Source organism: Macaca mulatta, chromosome 9, assembly GCF_049350105.2.
Source record: "Macaca mulatta isolate MMU2019108-1 chromosome 9, T2T-MMU8v2.0, whole genome shotgun sequence".
NCBI lineage: Eukaryota > Metazoa > Chordata > Mammalia > Primates > Cercopithecidae > Macaca > Macaca mulatta.
In genome coordinates this window covers 76,472,014-76,486,244 of record NC_133414.1, presented here as the reverse complement: position 1 = coordinate 76,486,244, position 14,231 = coordinate 76,472,014, and the positions used below count along the sequence as shown (strand labels likewise).

The following is a 14,231-nucleotide window of genomic DNA, read 5'->3' as shown; positions in this document are numbered from 1 at the left end:
TACTTTTTTAAAATTTGAAGGTAATCCTAAAATAAAAATGATTACTCTCAGAAACGAAGCTATATGCCAAATAATCTATTCACTTTTGCAGATTTCAAAACAAAAGTCAACAATAAATGAAATTACTTCTTTTTTAGTCAAAGAATTCAGGATTTTGACTAAATTAACTCTATTCAAACCAAATGCATCCAGGCAAAATCCAGTTATAACACTGAACACTTGGTTTCCTGGGAACTGAATTTATCACTAATTTTATTATTTCTACAGATGGTGGCAATATTGCCTTACTCAGGAATCTCTTCAGACTTACCATCTGACATATCCTTAAGGACCAGATTCTCCAACTCACTCCACTCAGTATTCAGACGTTTCATTAATTTGAATGCATTTACTGGATGACCAACAAATCCTTCTGGATCTTTTGTCGCTGTACTAGTTAGCCGATCTAACTTCTCTGCCCATCTACAGATGTAAAACATAAAAACTGAGAATAGGTATATTTCATAGGGAAAAACACAATTTAGTGAAATGCTCAGAAAAAATAATGACTAGAAGTTTTTGAGTTAAACTATACCTATAGTTTCTTTTTAAAGTAAAATTAAAAGGTCTCTTTAAAAAGCAAGAGCCTCTTGGCAGAATCAATACAACTATAGGACTTTTTGTTTTAATTTTGTTTCTCCCAAATGGCTACAGTAAATGGAACCTCCCTGTCTTAGTAAAAGTTGTGACCAAATCCCTCTAGTAAAAGTCTAAAAATTCATTTCCTCATAGGTTCCAGGGCCAAATAACTGATTATTACAAACTACAAATTAGCCCAACCCAAATTCAGTCACATGTTCATTTAAATTAACTTATACTAAGTCTTTACATCCAGTTTCTAGAAACTGTATCTTAAAACAAAAAAACTGAACACTCAGCTTAAACAAAAGACAGGAATTCTCAGGTCAGGATTAACTATGAACATGAGTCAATTAAATTCATATTTGAGAAAAACTGTATCGGCCGGGCGCAGTGGCTCAAGCCTGTAATCCCAGCACTTTGGGAGGCCAAGACGGGCAGATCACGAGGTCAGGAGATCGAGACCATCCTGGCTAACATGGTGAAACCCCGTCTCTACTAAAAATACAAAAACTAGCCGGGCGAGGTGGCGGGCGCCTGTAGTCCCAGCTGCTCGGGAGGCTGAAGCAGGAGAATGGCGTGAACCCGGGAAGCGGAGCTTGCAGTGAGCTGAGATCCGGCCACTGCACTCCAGCCTGGGCGACAGAGCGAGACTCCATCTCAAAAAAAAAAAAAAAAAAAAAAAGAGAGAGAGAGAGAAAAACTGTATCAATTAAATAACACTAACCATACTTATCACTATAATCTCTACAGTGGAACCATGGAAGTAAAGGATAAGTAGAATTGGAAAATTGCAGCAGCAGGTGGGTTGACTAAGAGGTTAGAGGAGGATAGAAGATATTAGCAATACTTTTAAAATTATCAGTCAGGCTGGGTACAGTGGCTCACACCTGTAATCTCAGTACTTTGGGAGGCCAAGGCGGGCATATCACCTGAGGTCAGGAGTTCGAGACCAGCCTGGCCAACATGGCAAAACCCCGTCTCTACTAAAAATACAAAAATTACCCAGGCGTGGTGGCGCACACCTGTAGTCCCAGCTACTCGGGAGGCTGAGGCAGGAGAATCACTTGAACCTGGAAGGTGGAGGTTGCAGTGAGCCGAGATCATGTCACTGCACTCCAGCCTGGGCAACAGAGCAAGACTCTGTCTCAAAAAAAAAAAAAAAAAAATTATTAGTTAACTTCCCATATCCATCCTTTTTTTTTTTTTTTTTTTGAGATAGTCTCTTGCTCTGTAGCCCAGGCTGGAGTGCAGTGGCACAATCCTGGCTCACCGTAGCCTCCACCTCCCGGGTTCAAGTGATTCTCCTACCTTAGCCTCCCAAGCAGCTGGGATTACAGGCACGTGCTACCACACCCAGCTAGTTTTGTATTTTTAGTAAAGACAGGGTTTCACCATGTTGGCCAGGCTGGTCTCAAACTCCTGGCCTCAAGTGATCCACCCTCCTCGGCCTCCCAAAGTGCTGGATTACAGGCATGAGCCACCGCACCTAGCCAATATCTATCCATATTCTTATCTCAACCCATATTCTTCCATGTGAAAGTTGGCCCAAGTCTAACTTGTTCTCTATACTCCTATTTTAGCCACTTCAACTGGCTTTGTAAGGTTCAAAAATGGGTTTCATTTCTACTTAAAGAATATTTTAGCTCGAGAAAGAAAACATCCAGGTTTAGTCAGAGTCATAATAAGTAAACATTTTGCTTACTTTTTTATTTGTTCTAACTTGTCCTCTTCTGCCTTAATATAATCTTTCAAGGAAGTCACCAGATCTTTCTCAGTATGAATCAAATCAGTCATCTGACCTAGTAGAAGGGGAAGAAGGTTATCAAATACTCATATCCTTAACAGGTATGTTAAGAATAAGAATGATTAAGACTGTTTCATTCTATGAGACAATTTAACTGGCATGAATCAGATATGCTGGAGACGATCTTTTCTTCCTTTTTTACCAGATAAACCAAAATAAAGCCAAAAACTTCTAATCAAGAGTTCCAGTTCTGATTTTCAAGCCACTTAATTTTGCAAGCTTTAGACTGTGCTAGCAAATTGTCTTTACATCTACAAATGTATTTTTAAATTGCAAATCAACACTACTTTCCAAAAATTAATGTTTCTTCACCTTTACTTCTTTATTTCTCGAACCCTTTACCTTTGTTTTTGAGACTAATTAGAATTAAATTTTTATTTAATAAATAAAAGCCACACTAAAAAAGCTTCAAATAATCTGTTTATGTATAACAGGATGCAAGAACCCATCATTTTATATACTGGAATCAAGAGTCATAAGTATATACTTATGGGCCAGGCGTGGCGGCTCACGCCTGTTGTAATCCCAGCACTTTGGAGGCCCAGCCAGGAGAATTCCTTGAGACCAGGAGTTGAAGACCAGTCTGGCCAACATGGGAAGACCCTGTCTCTATTCAAAATAATAATGATAAAATATTTTTTAAGTTATAATACAAAAAATACTGGTGTTCACAGTAGATTCTTAAGTGGAAAAAGCAGATTAGATACATATGCAGTATATTACTTGTATATCTGTGCATTAAGAATAAGTATATGCATTAAATTATTTTAACCTGAATATGTATCATTTTTATAATTAAAAAATTAAAGAAAATATCAAATTATTTTAAAAGGACCTTTTAAAGGGGCAGCAAATAAACCTATACTCTGGGAAAACACTGTGTTTGTTTTTGCTGATTTTAAAACACTAAAAAATGGAAATTAAAAAATGCAAAACCAAAAAAAAATCAACAAGTAGTAAGACTTACCAATTGAAGTAAAAAAGCCTGGATGAGCCAAAGACTGGGGAAGCAGAATTCCTATAATTAATATATACCAGATCATCTTGGAAGACTTAATTTTACAGGATCACACACCTACAACAGAAATAGAGAAATGCAGCCATTACTTAAAAAATACAAAAGGAGGGAAGGAAAAGTTCCTTATCTATTATTTCTATGAAAAAGTAAAAGATTCCAAGGTTGCCCATAAAATTGATGTTATTATCTATTGTGTAATAATTTAATAATAGCTACTATCTTGTTTTTCATATAATTAGAGTACTGCCATGACATTTCTTTTTTGTGGTTTTATTCTGTTTCTTTTTTTTCTTTTTTTTTGAGATAGAGTCTCTGTCGCCCAGGCTGGAGTCCAGTGGTGCGATCTTGGCTCACTGCAACCTCCGCCTCCCAGGTTCAAGCAATTCTTATGCCTCAGCCTCCCAAGTAGTTGGGACCAAAGGTGTGTGCCACCATACCTCGCTAACTTTTTGTCTTTTTAGCAGAGACAAGGTTTTGCTATGTTGGCCAGGTTGGTCTTGAACTCCTAGCCTCAAGTGATACACTCGCCTCAGCCTCCCAAAGCGCTAGGATTATAAGCATGAGCCACTGCACCCATATTAGAAAAGAATGTATGTTTGTTATCACCTGATAATTTGTGCTTAAAAATTCATGCTGAGTTTGTTCTCCTTAGTCACTATTACAATTAGAGTAAATGAATAGCAGGTGGCTTTTTTGTATAGCCTGAAAAATAAGTTTTCTCTGTGATTTGGACCTATCCCATGAATTTTCCATAAAAATATACCAACTTATCTATTTAAATATTAAATATTACCAATACATTTTCAAAATGTTAGACTATATTTTAAAGGAAAAAGATGTCAGAGCGGATTAATCCTTAAAATTCCTAATTTGTTTCATCTTTTTCATATATATATATATATATATATATATATATATATGTATTTTTTAGACAGTCTCAAACTCCTGACCTCAGGTGATCCGCCCGCCTTGTCCTCCCAAAGTTTTGGGTGGATAGGCTGGTGCGTGAGCCATAGCACCCAGCCCATCTTTTTCCTATAACTTAACTTTTTAGAATAAATTCAATCAAAAGTTGTAGATTTGGGGGCAATAAAATGTTCTAAAATTGACTGGCCAGGCACAGTGGCAGGTGCCTGAAGTCCCAGCTACTTGGGAGACTGAGGCAGGAGGATCACTTGAACCCAGGAGTACAAAGCCAGCTTGGGCAAGATAGTAGGACCCCATCTCTAAAAAACAAATGAATAAATGAAATAAAATTGACTGTGGTGACTGACTGATGGTGGAATGACTCTGTGAAAGTACTAAAAACCATTGAATCATGAATACTAAATGGGTGAATTATAAGGTATATGAATTATATTGCAATGACACTGTTCTCTTGGTTTGGTTTTTTAAGAGACAGGGGTCTTGCTACGTTGTCCAAGTTGAACTCAAACTCCTGGGCTCAAATGATCCTCCCACCTCAGCCTCCTGAGTAGCTGGAAATACAGGTCTGCACCACTGTGCATGTCTTTTTTTTTTTTAAAGTTATAGAGAATCCAAAATGAATAAATAGCCATGTCCATTTAAACAAGTATTTTCTCTCAAAGGACCCAGACTTTAGTTTTGTTTCTCTTATCAACTGTGTTCTATGTAAAAAAAAACAAAAACAAAAACAAAAAAAACTTAGCCTAAGACATCTCTGTGGCCTCTATTCTTTCTTTTTTAAAACCTGGCAGCAAAGCCCATTTGTGTTTTTGCTCTATATCCATGGTAGCACTATCTTTTCTAGTGAGGATTCTTCACGGCAAATGAGGATATAAACTAACCAACAGAAAGGCTTTACCTCACTTTCCCAGATGCCCTGCTAGCACTCTTCTCTTCACCTTCTCCCCTACAAACATGAACTTTGTCTTTCTTATTACTTTACAGGAGAGTAAGTTACCATTACAATATAGTTTGCTCCAGTAACAGGCTCCCATTGGTTAAACTGACTTGTCAACCTGTTCCTCTTTGTGCAGGCCCCTCTGACTCGTCTTCCTATGTGACATGAGCTAAACCAAAAGGCTCAAGTTCAAACTGAAAGCTCCCCATTCTACAAGAGCTAAAAAATAACCCCACTGTCCCCCTAACTTGAATCTCAATAAAAACAGATCACCACAAAAATTGGAAGTACTCCTTAGTCTCCTCCCTCGAGTTTGCGGCAAACTTCCAGATATTTCCAGAACCACAAAGTAATGAAATACACTGCTCTTTTGGCTACGTTACAGTGATTTGGGGAAGGCTTCTAGAATGTAGCAGATGTAGACACTTCCTATCCTGGGCTCCTGCCAAAGCACAAGGCTTTTTGAAAAGCCTGAGCTGTCTGAAGAGTCTAGAATTTTCCATTTAAACAGATTTTTATTCTAATTTTCTTCATGGATAAATGCTATTTGCAGAAAATACAAATGTTTTCACTGTACTAACAGAAGGCTAATCACAAATGTTATCTAAACTTTTAACTCTGATAAGAGAGTTTAGATTTGTCAGAAAACAGGTTATTTTGCCATTGTTAAAATATATTGTCACTAAAGTTTTTTGTCATCTCCCATTGTCCTTAAATCTCACAAGGAATTAAAAACCATTAGCCTACAGAAATAACTAAAAATAACCAGCTTAAGATAGTATTTTTCTTCACATAGCATGAAAATATTTTAAGAATGACAGAGCCTATGTAAAAATTCAAAACAATCATAGAAAGAATAAGTATCTTTACCGTACATCATGTTTCAAAATAAATTCTAGATGGATTACATAGTTATAATCAACAAAACAAAGTAAAACAAACAGCAACAACAGAATAGTTATCAGATCTCTAAAAGCAGAGAATTTCTAAACTTAAAAATAAGAAAATGCCTGGGCACAGTGGTTCACACCTGTAATCCCTGTACTTTGGGAGGCCAAAGCAAGAGGATCGCTTGAGCTCAGGAGTTTGAGACCAGACTGGGCAACATAGCAAGACCTCATCTCTACAAAAAAAAAAAAAAAAAAAAAATCAAAAAATTAGCTGGGCATGGTGGCATACACCTGTGGTCCCAGCTACTTGGGAGGCTGACGCAGGAGGATCACTTGAGACCAGGAGGTTGAGGCTGCAGTGAGCCATGATCTTGTCACTGCTCTCCAGCCTGGACAACAAAGTGAGACCTCATCTCAGGAAAAAAAAAAAGAGAGAGAGAGAAAGAAAACAACCTATCAAAAGCCAGATGGAATTTGAATACACAAAATAAGCTTATGTGTGGGAAAAAAAAAAAAAAAACACTTTAAAACTCAAACTAGAAAATCATTTAAAGAAAATAGAGCACTTTTAAGGAGCTCATACAAATCAATAAGAAAACCACTAAGATGTTAATAGACAAGTGGATAAAGAACTTGGAACTCACAAAAAGGAAAAGTTGTTAGCTCAACAAAAAATGCTCAAACTTATTAGTAATTAATGACATAAAATAAGACACCATTTTTGCCCATCAAGTGAACAATTAACAAGCAAAATTATTTAATGTTGTTATATGCCAAGAAACTTAAAATGAACACATCCTTTAACTTGTAGAGTTAAATGAAAAAACAAGATTTAAAAATTATCATACAACCCTGGTGGAATCTATACTGACTAAGATTATGTTTTCATTACCACAACACAAAGTTATAAATTAACACTGGTCAAAACAAAGAAAAAATTAACATCATAATATGGTCATAACTATGCAAGAACATATGCAGAGGAAATTCACCAAAGTGTAATTGTCTCTGGTTAGTAAAACAGTAGATAATTTTCTTTTTTTTTTTTTTTTGAGACAAGAGTCTCATTCTGTTGCCCAGGCTGGAGTGTAGTAGCGCAGTCTACTCACTCTGGCTCACTGCCACCTCTGTGTCCCGGGTTAAAGCGATTCTCCTGCTTCAGCCTCCCAAGTAGCTGGGATTATAGGCATCTGCCAACACGCCCGGCTAATTTTTGTATTTTTAGTACAGACGGGGTTTTGCCATGTTGGCCAGGCTGGTCTCGAACTCCTGACCTCACGTGATCTGCCCGCCTCAGCCTCCCAAAGTGCTGGGATTACAGGCGTGAGCCACCACGCCCAGCTGATAATTTTCTTTTATATCTCTGTATTTTCCAGACCTCCTGTGATACATTTTTATAGTAACACAAAAATTAACTTCGTACAAAATAATAAACCTAAAGCATTAACTCTTATATTAAGATACCCTAAACCTTTTAAGAAGTAGTTAATTACTCTCTAACAAAAGAGTAACTAACAAATAATATAAGGTTTTGAGCATATTCCACTTTCTAGTTCTATAAGCCTCTACATTTCACTTTCTTTTTCAAAGATACTTAAGCCTAAACTGGGTGCAGTGGCTCATGCCTGTAATCCCAACATATTGGGAGGCTAAGGCGGGAGGATCACTGGAGGCCAGGAGTTTGAAACCAGCCTGGGCAACACAAGGAAACCCCAATTCTATTAAAAAAAATTTTTTTAAATAGCCAGGTGTGGTGGTAGTCCCAGCTACTCAGTAGGTTGAGGCTGGAGGATCACTTGAGCCTGGGAGGTAGAGGCTGCAGTGGGCCATGAATGGGCTACTGCACTCTAGCCTGGGTGACAGAGACTCTGTACCCATAAAAATAACAGCAAGGACAGGTGTGGTGGCTCACGCCTGTAATCCTAGCACTTTGGGAGGCCAAGGTGGATGGATCACCTGAGATGAGGAGTTCAAGGACTAGCCTGGCCAACATGGTCCCCGTCTCTACCAAAAATACAAAAATTAGCCGGGTGTGGTGGCAGGCGCCCATAATCCCAGCTACTCAGGAGGCTGAGGCAGGAGAATCACTTGAACCCAGGAGGCAGAGGTTGCAGTGAGCCGAGATCACGCCACTGTACTCCAGCCTGGGTGACAGAGCGAGACTCCGTCTCAAAAAAAAAAAAAAAAAAAAAAAAAAGTATTGTTTGTACAATATGCATTTTAGATTTCTTAAACTTAAATATAAATTATTAAGTGAAGTAAGGCAAACAATTCCAAATTCAGCAGTTTTCATGAAACTTCATTCAAGACTAATTGTGTTGTTTCGGAGACAGGGTCTGGCTCTGTTGCCCAGTCTGGAGTGCAGTGGAGCAATCACAGTTCACTGCAGCCTTGACCTCCAGGGCTCAAGTGATCCTTCCACCTCAGCTTCCTGAGTGGCTTGGACTACAGGCTTGTGCCACCATGACCGGTCAATTTTTTAAATTTTCTTTTATTTCTTGTAGAGTTGGGATCTCCTTATGTTGCCCAGGCTGGTCTCCAACTCCTGGACTCAAGCAGTCTTCCCACCTGAGCCTCCCAATGTGCTGGGATTACAGGTATAAGCCACCGTGCCCAACCCAAGAATGAATTTTATACAGCAGTTATACTACTTGAAAAATGATTATTTGAGGGTAAAAACTGGCATTCTCTTTAGAAAATGACCGTTATATACAAAGAATAACCAATCACAGGAAAAAATTTTAAAAAGTTCATTTGCAAAAGCAACACTTAATTACCTGGGAATAAACAAGAAAACTTTAAATTTGCCCTAAAATTAACACATTAAGACCATTTTGAAGTTTAAGACAATAAACTGGCCAGGCTTGGTGGTTCATGCCACCGAGGTGTATGTAATCCCAGCACTTTGGGAGGCCAAGATGGAAGGATCACTTGAGTTCAAGAGTTCAAGACCAGCCTTGGCAACATGGTGAAACTCAATCTTTACAAAAAAATACAAATATCAGCCAGGCATGGTGGCATGCTCCTGCAGTCCCAGCAACTCAGGAGGCTGAGGTGGAAGGATTGCTTGAGCCCAGGAGGCAGAGGGTACTATAAGCCATGATTGTGCCACTGCACTCCAGTCTGGGCGACAGAGTGAGTCCATCTCATTAAAAAAAAAGAAATTATCTTCATAACTTTGGATTAGGCAATTAATCATAACGCTTAGGCAACAGTTTCTTAGATATGACACCTAAAGCACAAGAAGCCAAAGAAATAAACAAATTGAACTTTGCCAAAATCTAAAACTGCTGTGCTTCAAGAAAGTGAAGACAACATAAAAAAGTATTTGCAAATCACATTTCCGATAGTATCAGGTTTAGTATCCAAATATATAAAGAACTCAGAACTCAATAATTTTTTTTTTTTTTGAGACAAGAGTTTTGCTCTTGTTGCCCAGGCTGGAGTGCAATGGCACAATCTCAGCTCACTGCAACTTCCACCTCCTGGGTTCAAGCAATTCTCCTGCCTCAGCCTCCCGAGTAGCTGGGATTACAGGCACAAGCCACCACACCTGGCTAATTTTGTATTTTTAGTAGAGACGGGGTTTCTCCATGTTGGTCGGGCTGGTCTTGAACTCCCGACCTCAGGTGATCTGCCCGCCTTGGCCTCCCAAAGTGCTGGGATTACAGTTGTGAGCCACCGCACCCGGCCAGTAATTTTTTTTAATGGGCAAAAGATTTGAATAGACATTTCTCCAAAGAGGCAAGTACATGAGAAGATGTTCAACATCATTCATCACTATGAAAATGCAAATCAATTCCACAATGAGATACCACTTCACTGCCACTTTGATAGCTACAGTAAAAAATGACTAGTGGGTACAGTGGCATACACCTATAGTTCCATCTACTTGGGAGACTGAGGCAGGAGGATCACTGGAGTCTAGGAGTTTGAGCATATAAGTGCACTATGATTGCACCTGAGAATGGCCACTGTACTCCAACCTGGGCAACACAGTGAGACTTCATCTCTTTAAAACAAAAAGTGACACACAATTACAAGTATTGACAAGGACAGGGAGAAACTGGAACTCTGATACATTGCTGGTAGAAATGTAAAATGAGGCAGTTGGTCTGGAAAACAGTTTAGTTCCTCAAAAAAGCTAAACAGAGTAACCATATGGCCCAGCTATTTCACTCATAGGTCTATACCCAAAAGAAATGAGAACACATGTCCACACAAAAACTTGTGCATGAATGTTCATGGCAGCAGCATTATTCATAATAGCCAAAAGGGTGGAAATAACCTAAATATCCATTAGTGGGTAAACAAAGTGTGGTTCTATCCATACAATGGAATATTATTTGGCTATAAACGGAAATGAAGTACTGATATATGTTATAACACAAATGAAACTTGAAAACATTAAGTAAAATAATCTCTAGAGACAAAAAGTAGATTAGTGGTTGCCCAGGGCTAGGCAAGGGACAATCGGAGTGACTGCTACTGGGTCTGGGGTTTCTTTTTGGAGTGAAATAAATGTTTTAAAATTGATTGTTGTGGTAACACAACTGTGAATATATTAAAAGTCACTGAAATGCATACTTCAAAGGGAAAATTGTATGGTACAAGAATTATTACTCAATAAAGCTGTTTTTAAAAAATTAAAAAGAAAACAGGCTAGGAGCGGTGGCTCATGCCTGTAATCCTGGCACTCTGGGAGGCCGAGGCAGGCAGATCACTTGAGGTCAGGAGTTCAAGACCAACCTGGCCAACATGGTGAAACCCCATCTCTACTAAAAATACAAAAATTAGCCAGGCGTGGTGGCATGTGCCTGTAAATCCCAGCTAATTGGGAGGCTGAGGCAGGAGAACTGCTTGAACCCAGGAGGCGGAGGTTGCAGTGAGCCGATATTGTGTCACTGCACTCCAGCCTGGGCAAGAGAGTGAGACTCCATCTCAAAAAAAAAAAGGAAGTCAACCTAAGTTCTCATTTCACTTGGGTAAATACCTAGGAGTGGGAATGTTGGGTCATATTACAAGTGTATATTTACCTTCATAAAAAACTGCCAAACATTTCTCCACAGTAGCTATACAATTTGCCCTCCCAACAGCAAAGGAAGAAAGTTTCCATTGCTCCACATTCTTACCAGCATTTTGTATTGCCGTTTTTCCTTACTTTCTCTTAATATCTTAATTTTCACAATAGGCATATAGTGGTATCTCATTATGGGTTTAATTTGCAATTCCACATTACTAATGATGTTTAATGCCTTTTTTTTGATTTTTGAGACAGAGTCTCACTCTGTCACCCAAGCTGGAATGCAGTGGCACAACCTTGTCTCACTGCAACCTCCGCCTCCTGGGTTCAAGTGATTCTCATGTCTCAGTCTCCCAGGTAGCTGGGATTACAGGCACGTGCCACCACATCTAATTTAATCTTGTACTTTAGTAGAGACAGGGTTTCGCTATGTTGGCCGGGCTGGTCTTGAACTCCTAACCTCAGGTGATCCGCCCACCTCAGCCTCCCAAAGTTCTGGGAATACAGGCATGAGCCACCATGTCCGGCCTATGTTTAACACCTTTTGGGGTGTTTATCTGCTGTTCATACACCTTCCTGCATAGTGTCAACTCAAATCTTTTGCTCTTTTAAATTAAGTTGTTTACTTACTGAATTTTTTTTAATAGAGATGGGGTCTCACTGTGTTGCCCAGGCTGGTCTCAGACTCCTGGACTTTCAAGCAATTCTCCAGTCTTGGCCTCCCAAAGTTCTGAGATTACAGAAGTGAGCCACCATGCCCAGCTTTGAGTTCCTTATACAGTCTATTTTTGGTCAAATATGTGATGGGGAATATTTTCTCCTAGTCTGTGAAGTCTTTTTATTCTCTCAACAGAGTGTTTAGAAGAACAGAAGTTCTTAATTTTGATGAAGTCTAATTTATCAGTTCGCTCATTTATGAATCATGTTCTCGGTATCATGTTCAAGAAATCTCCGCCTGACCCACGGTCAAAAAGTTTTGTCCGGCCGGGCACGGTGGCTCATGCCTGTAATCCCAGCACTTTGGGAGGCCAAGGCGGGCGGATCACGAGGTCAGGAGATCGAGACCATCCTGGCTAACACAGTGAAACCCCGTCTCTACTAAAAATACAAAAAATTAGCCGGGCGTGGTGGCGGATGCCTGCAGTCCCAGCTACTCGGGAGGCTGAGGCAGGAGAATGGTGTGAGCCTGGGAGGCAGAGTTTGCAGTAAGCCAAGATCCTGCCACTGCACTCCAGCCTGGACGACAGAGCAAGACTCTGTCTCAAAAATATATATATTTTTTTTTTCCTATGTTTTCTTTCAAATATTTTATAGCCGTACATTTTACTTCACAATCTATGAACCTTTTAAAATAGAAATGGGTCTCACTCTATTGCCAAGGCTAGTCTCAAACTCCTGTGCTCAAGCAATCCTCCTGCCTCAACCTCCCAAAATGCTGGGATTACAAATGTGAGCGACCAGACCCAGCCTATGAACCATTTTGAACTAATTTTTGCATAGAGTGTGAAGTACAGATTGAGGCTCTAATAAAGAAAAAGATTTCATTTTGATGTTTGAGTGCGGATTGCTTTTAAGTCCCACACCTCTCTCCCTTTTGTCCCACATCTGGGTAAGTCTGTAAGAAAGCCCAGGTATTCCCTCCCTTGGTATTGGTGTGAAGTTGAAACCATGTAAATACCACACATAGGAACCATCAAACAATTTCCACCTTTTGGTCACAATGAAAACCAAAGCCACCCACCCTGTTTCACTTTTGCTTCATTCTGGACTAAACCTAAGTCCCTGACCTTGAGGAATCCTTTTGCTGTTTACTGTGTAAGTAAACTTTATTTCATATCCATTGGTGGATTCATGTCATTTGTCCCCATATTCATATAAATTCCTGGGCAAGGGACTGCCCAGTGTCCAACAGTGGATACTTGGTGTCCAAATAAAACAAAGATTCTTTTTTTTCTTTGCATATGAATATTCAACTGTTCCATACTATCCTCTACTGAATTGCCCTTACACTGTTTCAAAATGAACTGACAATTTTTGTGTGACTCAATTCTCTATTTTGTTCAATTGATCCGTATGTCTATCTTTTCTCCAATGATAGTTCTCGGCTATTCATTCTTGGGTTTTACTGAAGTTCCAAAAATCAAAGAACTTTGATTCCTGTAATGGAAATATCTGGAGAAACTTGTGTTTAACTGACTCTGCAGAGATGAAGGCCAAATTCTCATATGTACCTATAGCATTACTCAAATACTATTCTTAGTACAAAAAAGTTAAATATATTCTTATCTCTGAATATGAGCTATTCAGACCAAGGCCACTCAGGTCAAAGTAAAATACTCAAAAGCTAGCTTTAGCAGTCCCTTTCCTCCTAACAAATGGATTATTGCTCTGAGGCCCAGGTATACTCAGCTTCATCCCTCCCAAGGCTATTCTGCCAAAATTCCACTTTTATTTACCCCAGTCTACCCCTTCTCTTTCTAGCCTTCAGTTCTCTCTCTATTCTAATGCCAGATCCAAATTTCTCAAGTTAAGGTAAAGACAGACAAAATAAGACCATATATACTACAATAGGGATAAATGAATTAGTGGTTGTAGAGGATGTGAATCTAGATATGCATTGCCATTCAGTGCTACAGATTTAATATCTAGTAAAATGTTAGCCACATGATGATACATCATGTACTTTTTATGACCTACTTCTCCTATGAAACAGTTCTCATCATTCTTGATTCTCCTACAGTCTACTGGGCATATTGTAAATGCCTTTTTTTTTTTTTTTTTTTTTTAAAGAGACAGGGTCTTGCGCCATTACCAGGCTAGAGTGCAATGGTGCTATCATAGCTCACTGCAGCTTCCAACTCTTGGGCTCATGCGATCCTCCCACCTCAGTCTCCCAAGTAGTTACACTACAGATGTCTGCAACCTCATGCCCCATTAATTAAAAAAAATTATTTTTGTAGACAGATGGGGTCTCACTATGCTGACCAGGCTGGTCTTGAACTCCTGGCCTC

The 14,231-nt window shown here is 39.2% G+C and overlaps 1 protein-coding gene across 5 annotated transcripts in view; it reads right to left on the bottom strand.

The window, feature by feature from the left end:
* Nucleotides 1-14,231, bottom strand: part of P4HA1 (prolyl 4-hydroxylase subunit alpha 1) — a 100,372-nt gene that overhangs the window by 68,354 nt on the left and 17,787 nt on the right. For 3 of the 5 annotated variants that reach the window (XM_077946626.1, XM_015147400.3, XM_015147401.3), the window contains exons 2-4: nt 3,393-3,500; nt 2,324-2,420; nt 311-462 (exon numbers count right to left, since the gene is read on the bottom strand). In XM_077946626.1, coding sequence (XP_077802752.1) covers nt 311-462; nt 2,324-2,420; nt 3,393-3,468 — 325 coding nt within the window. In that variant the 5' untranslated portion in view covers nt 3,469-3,500. The remainder of the gene's footprint in view (nt 1-310; nt 463-2,323; nt 2,421-3,392; nt 3,501-14,231) is intronic. The other 2 variants (XM_028826493.2, XM_077946627.1) reach the window with 1 other exon arrangement.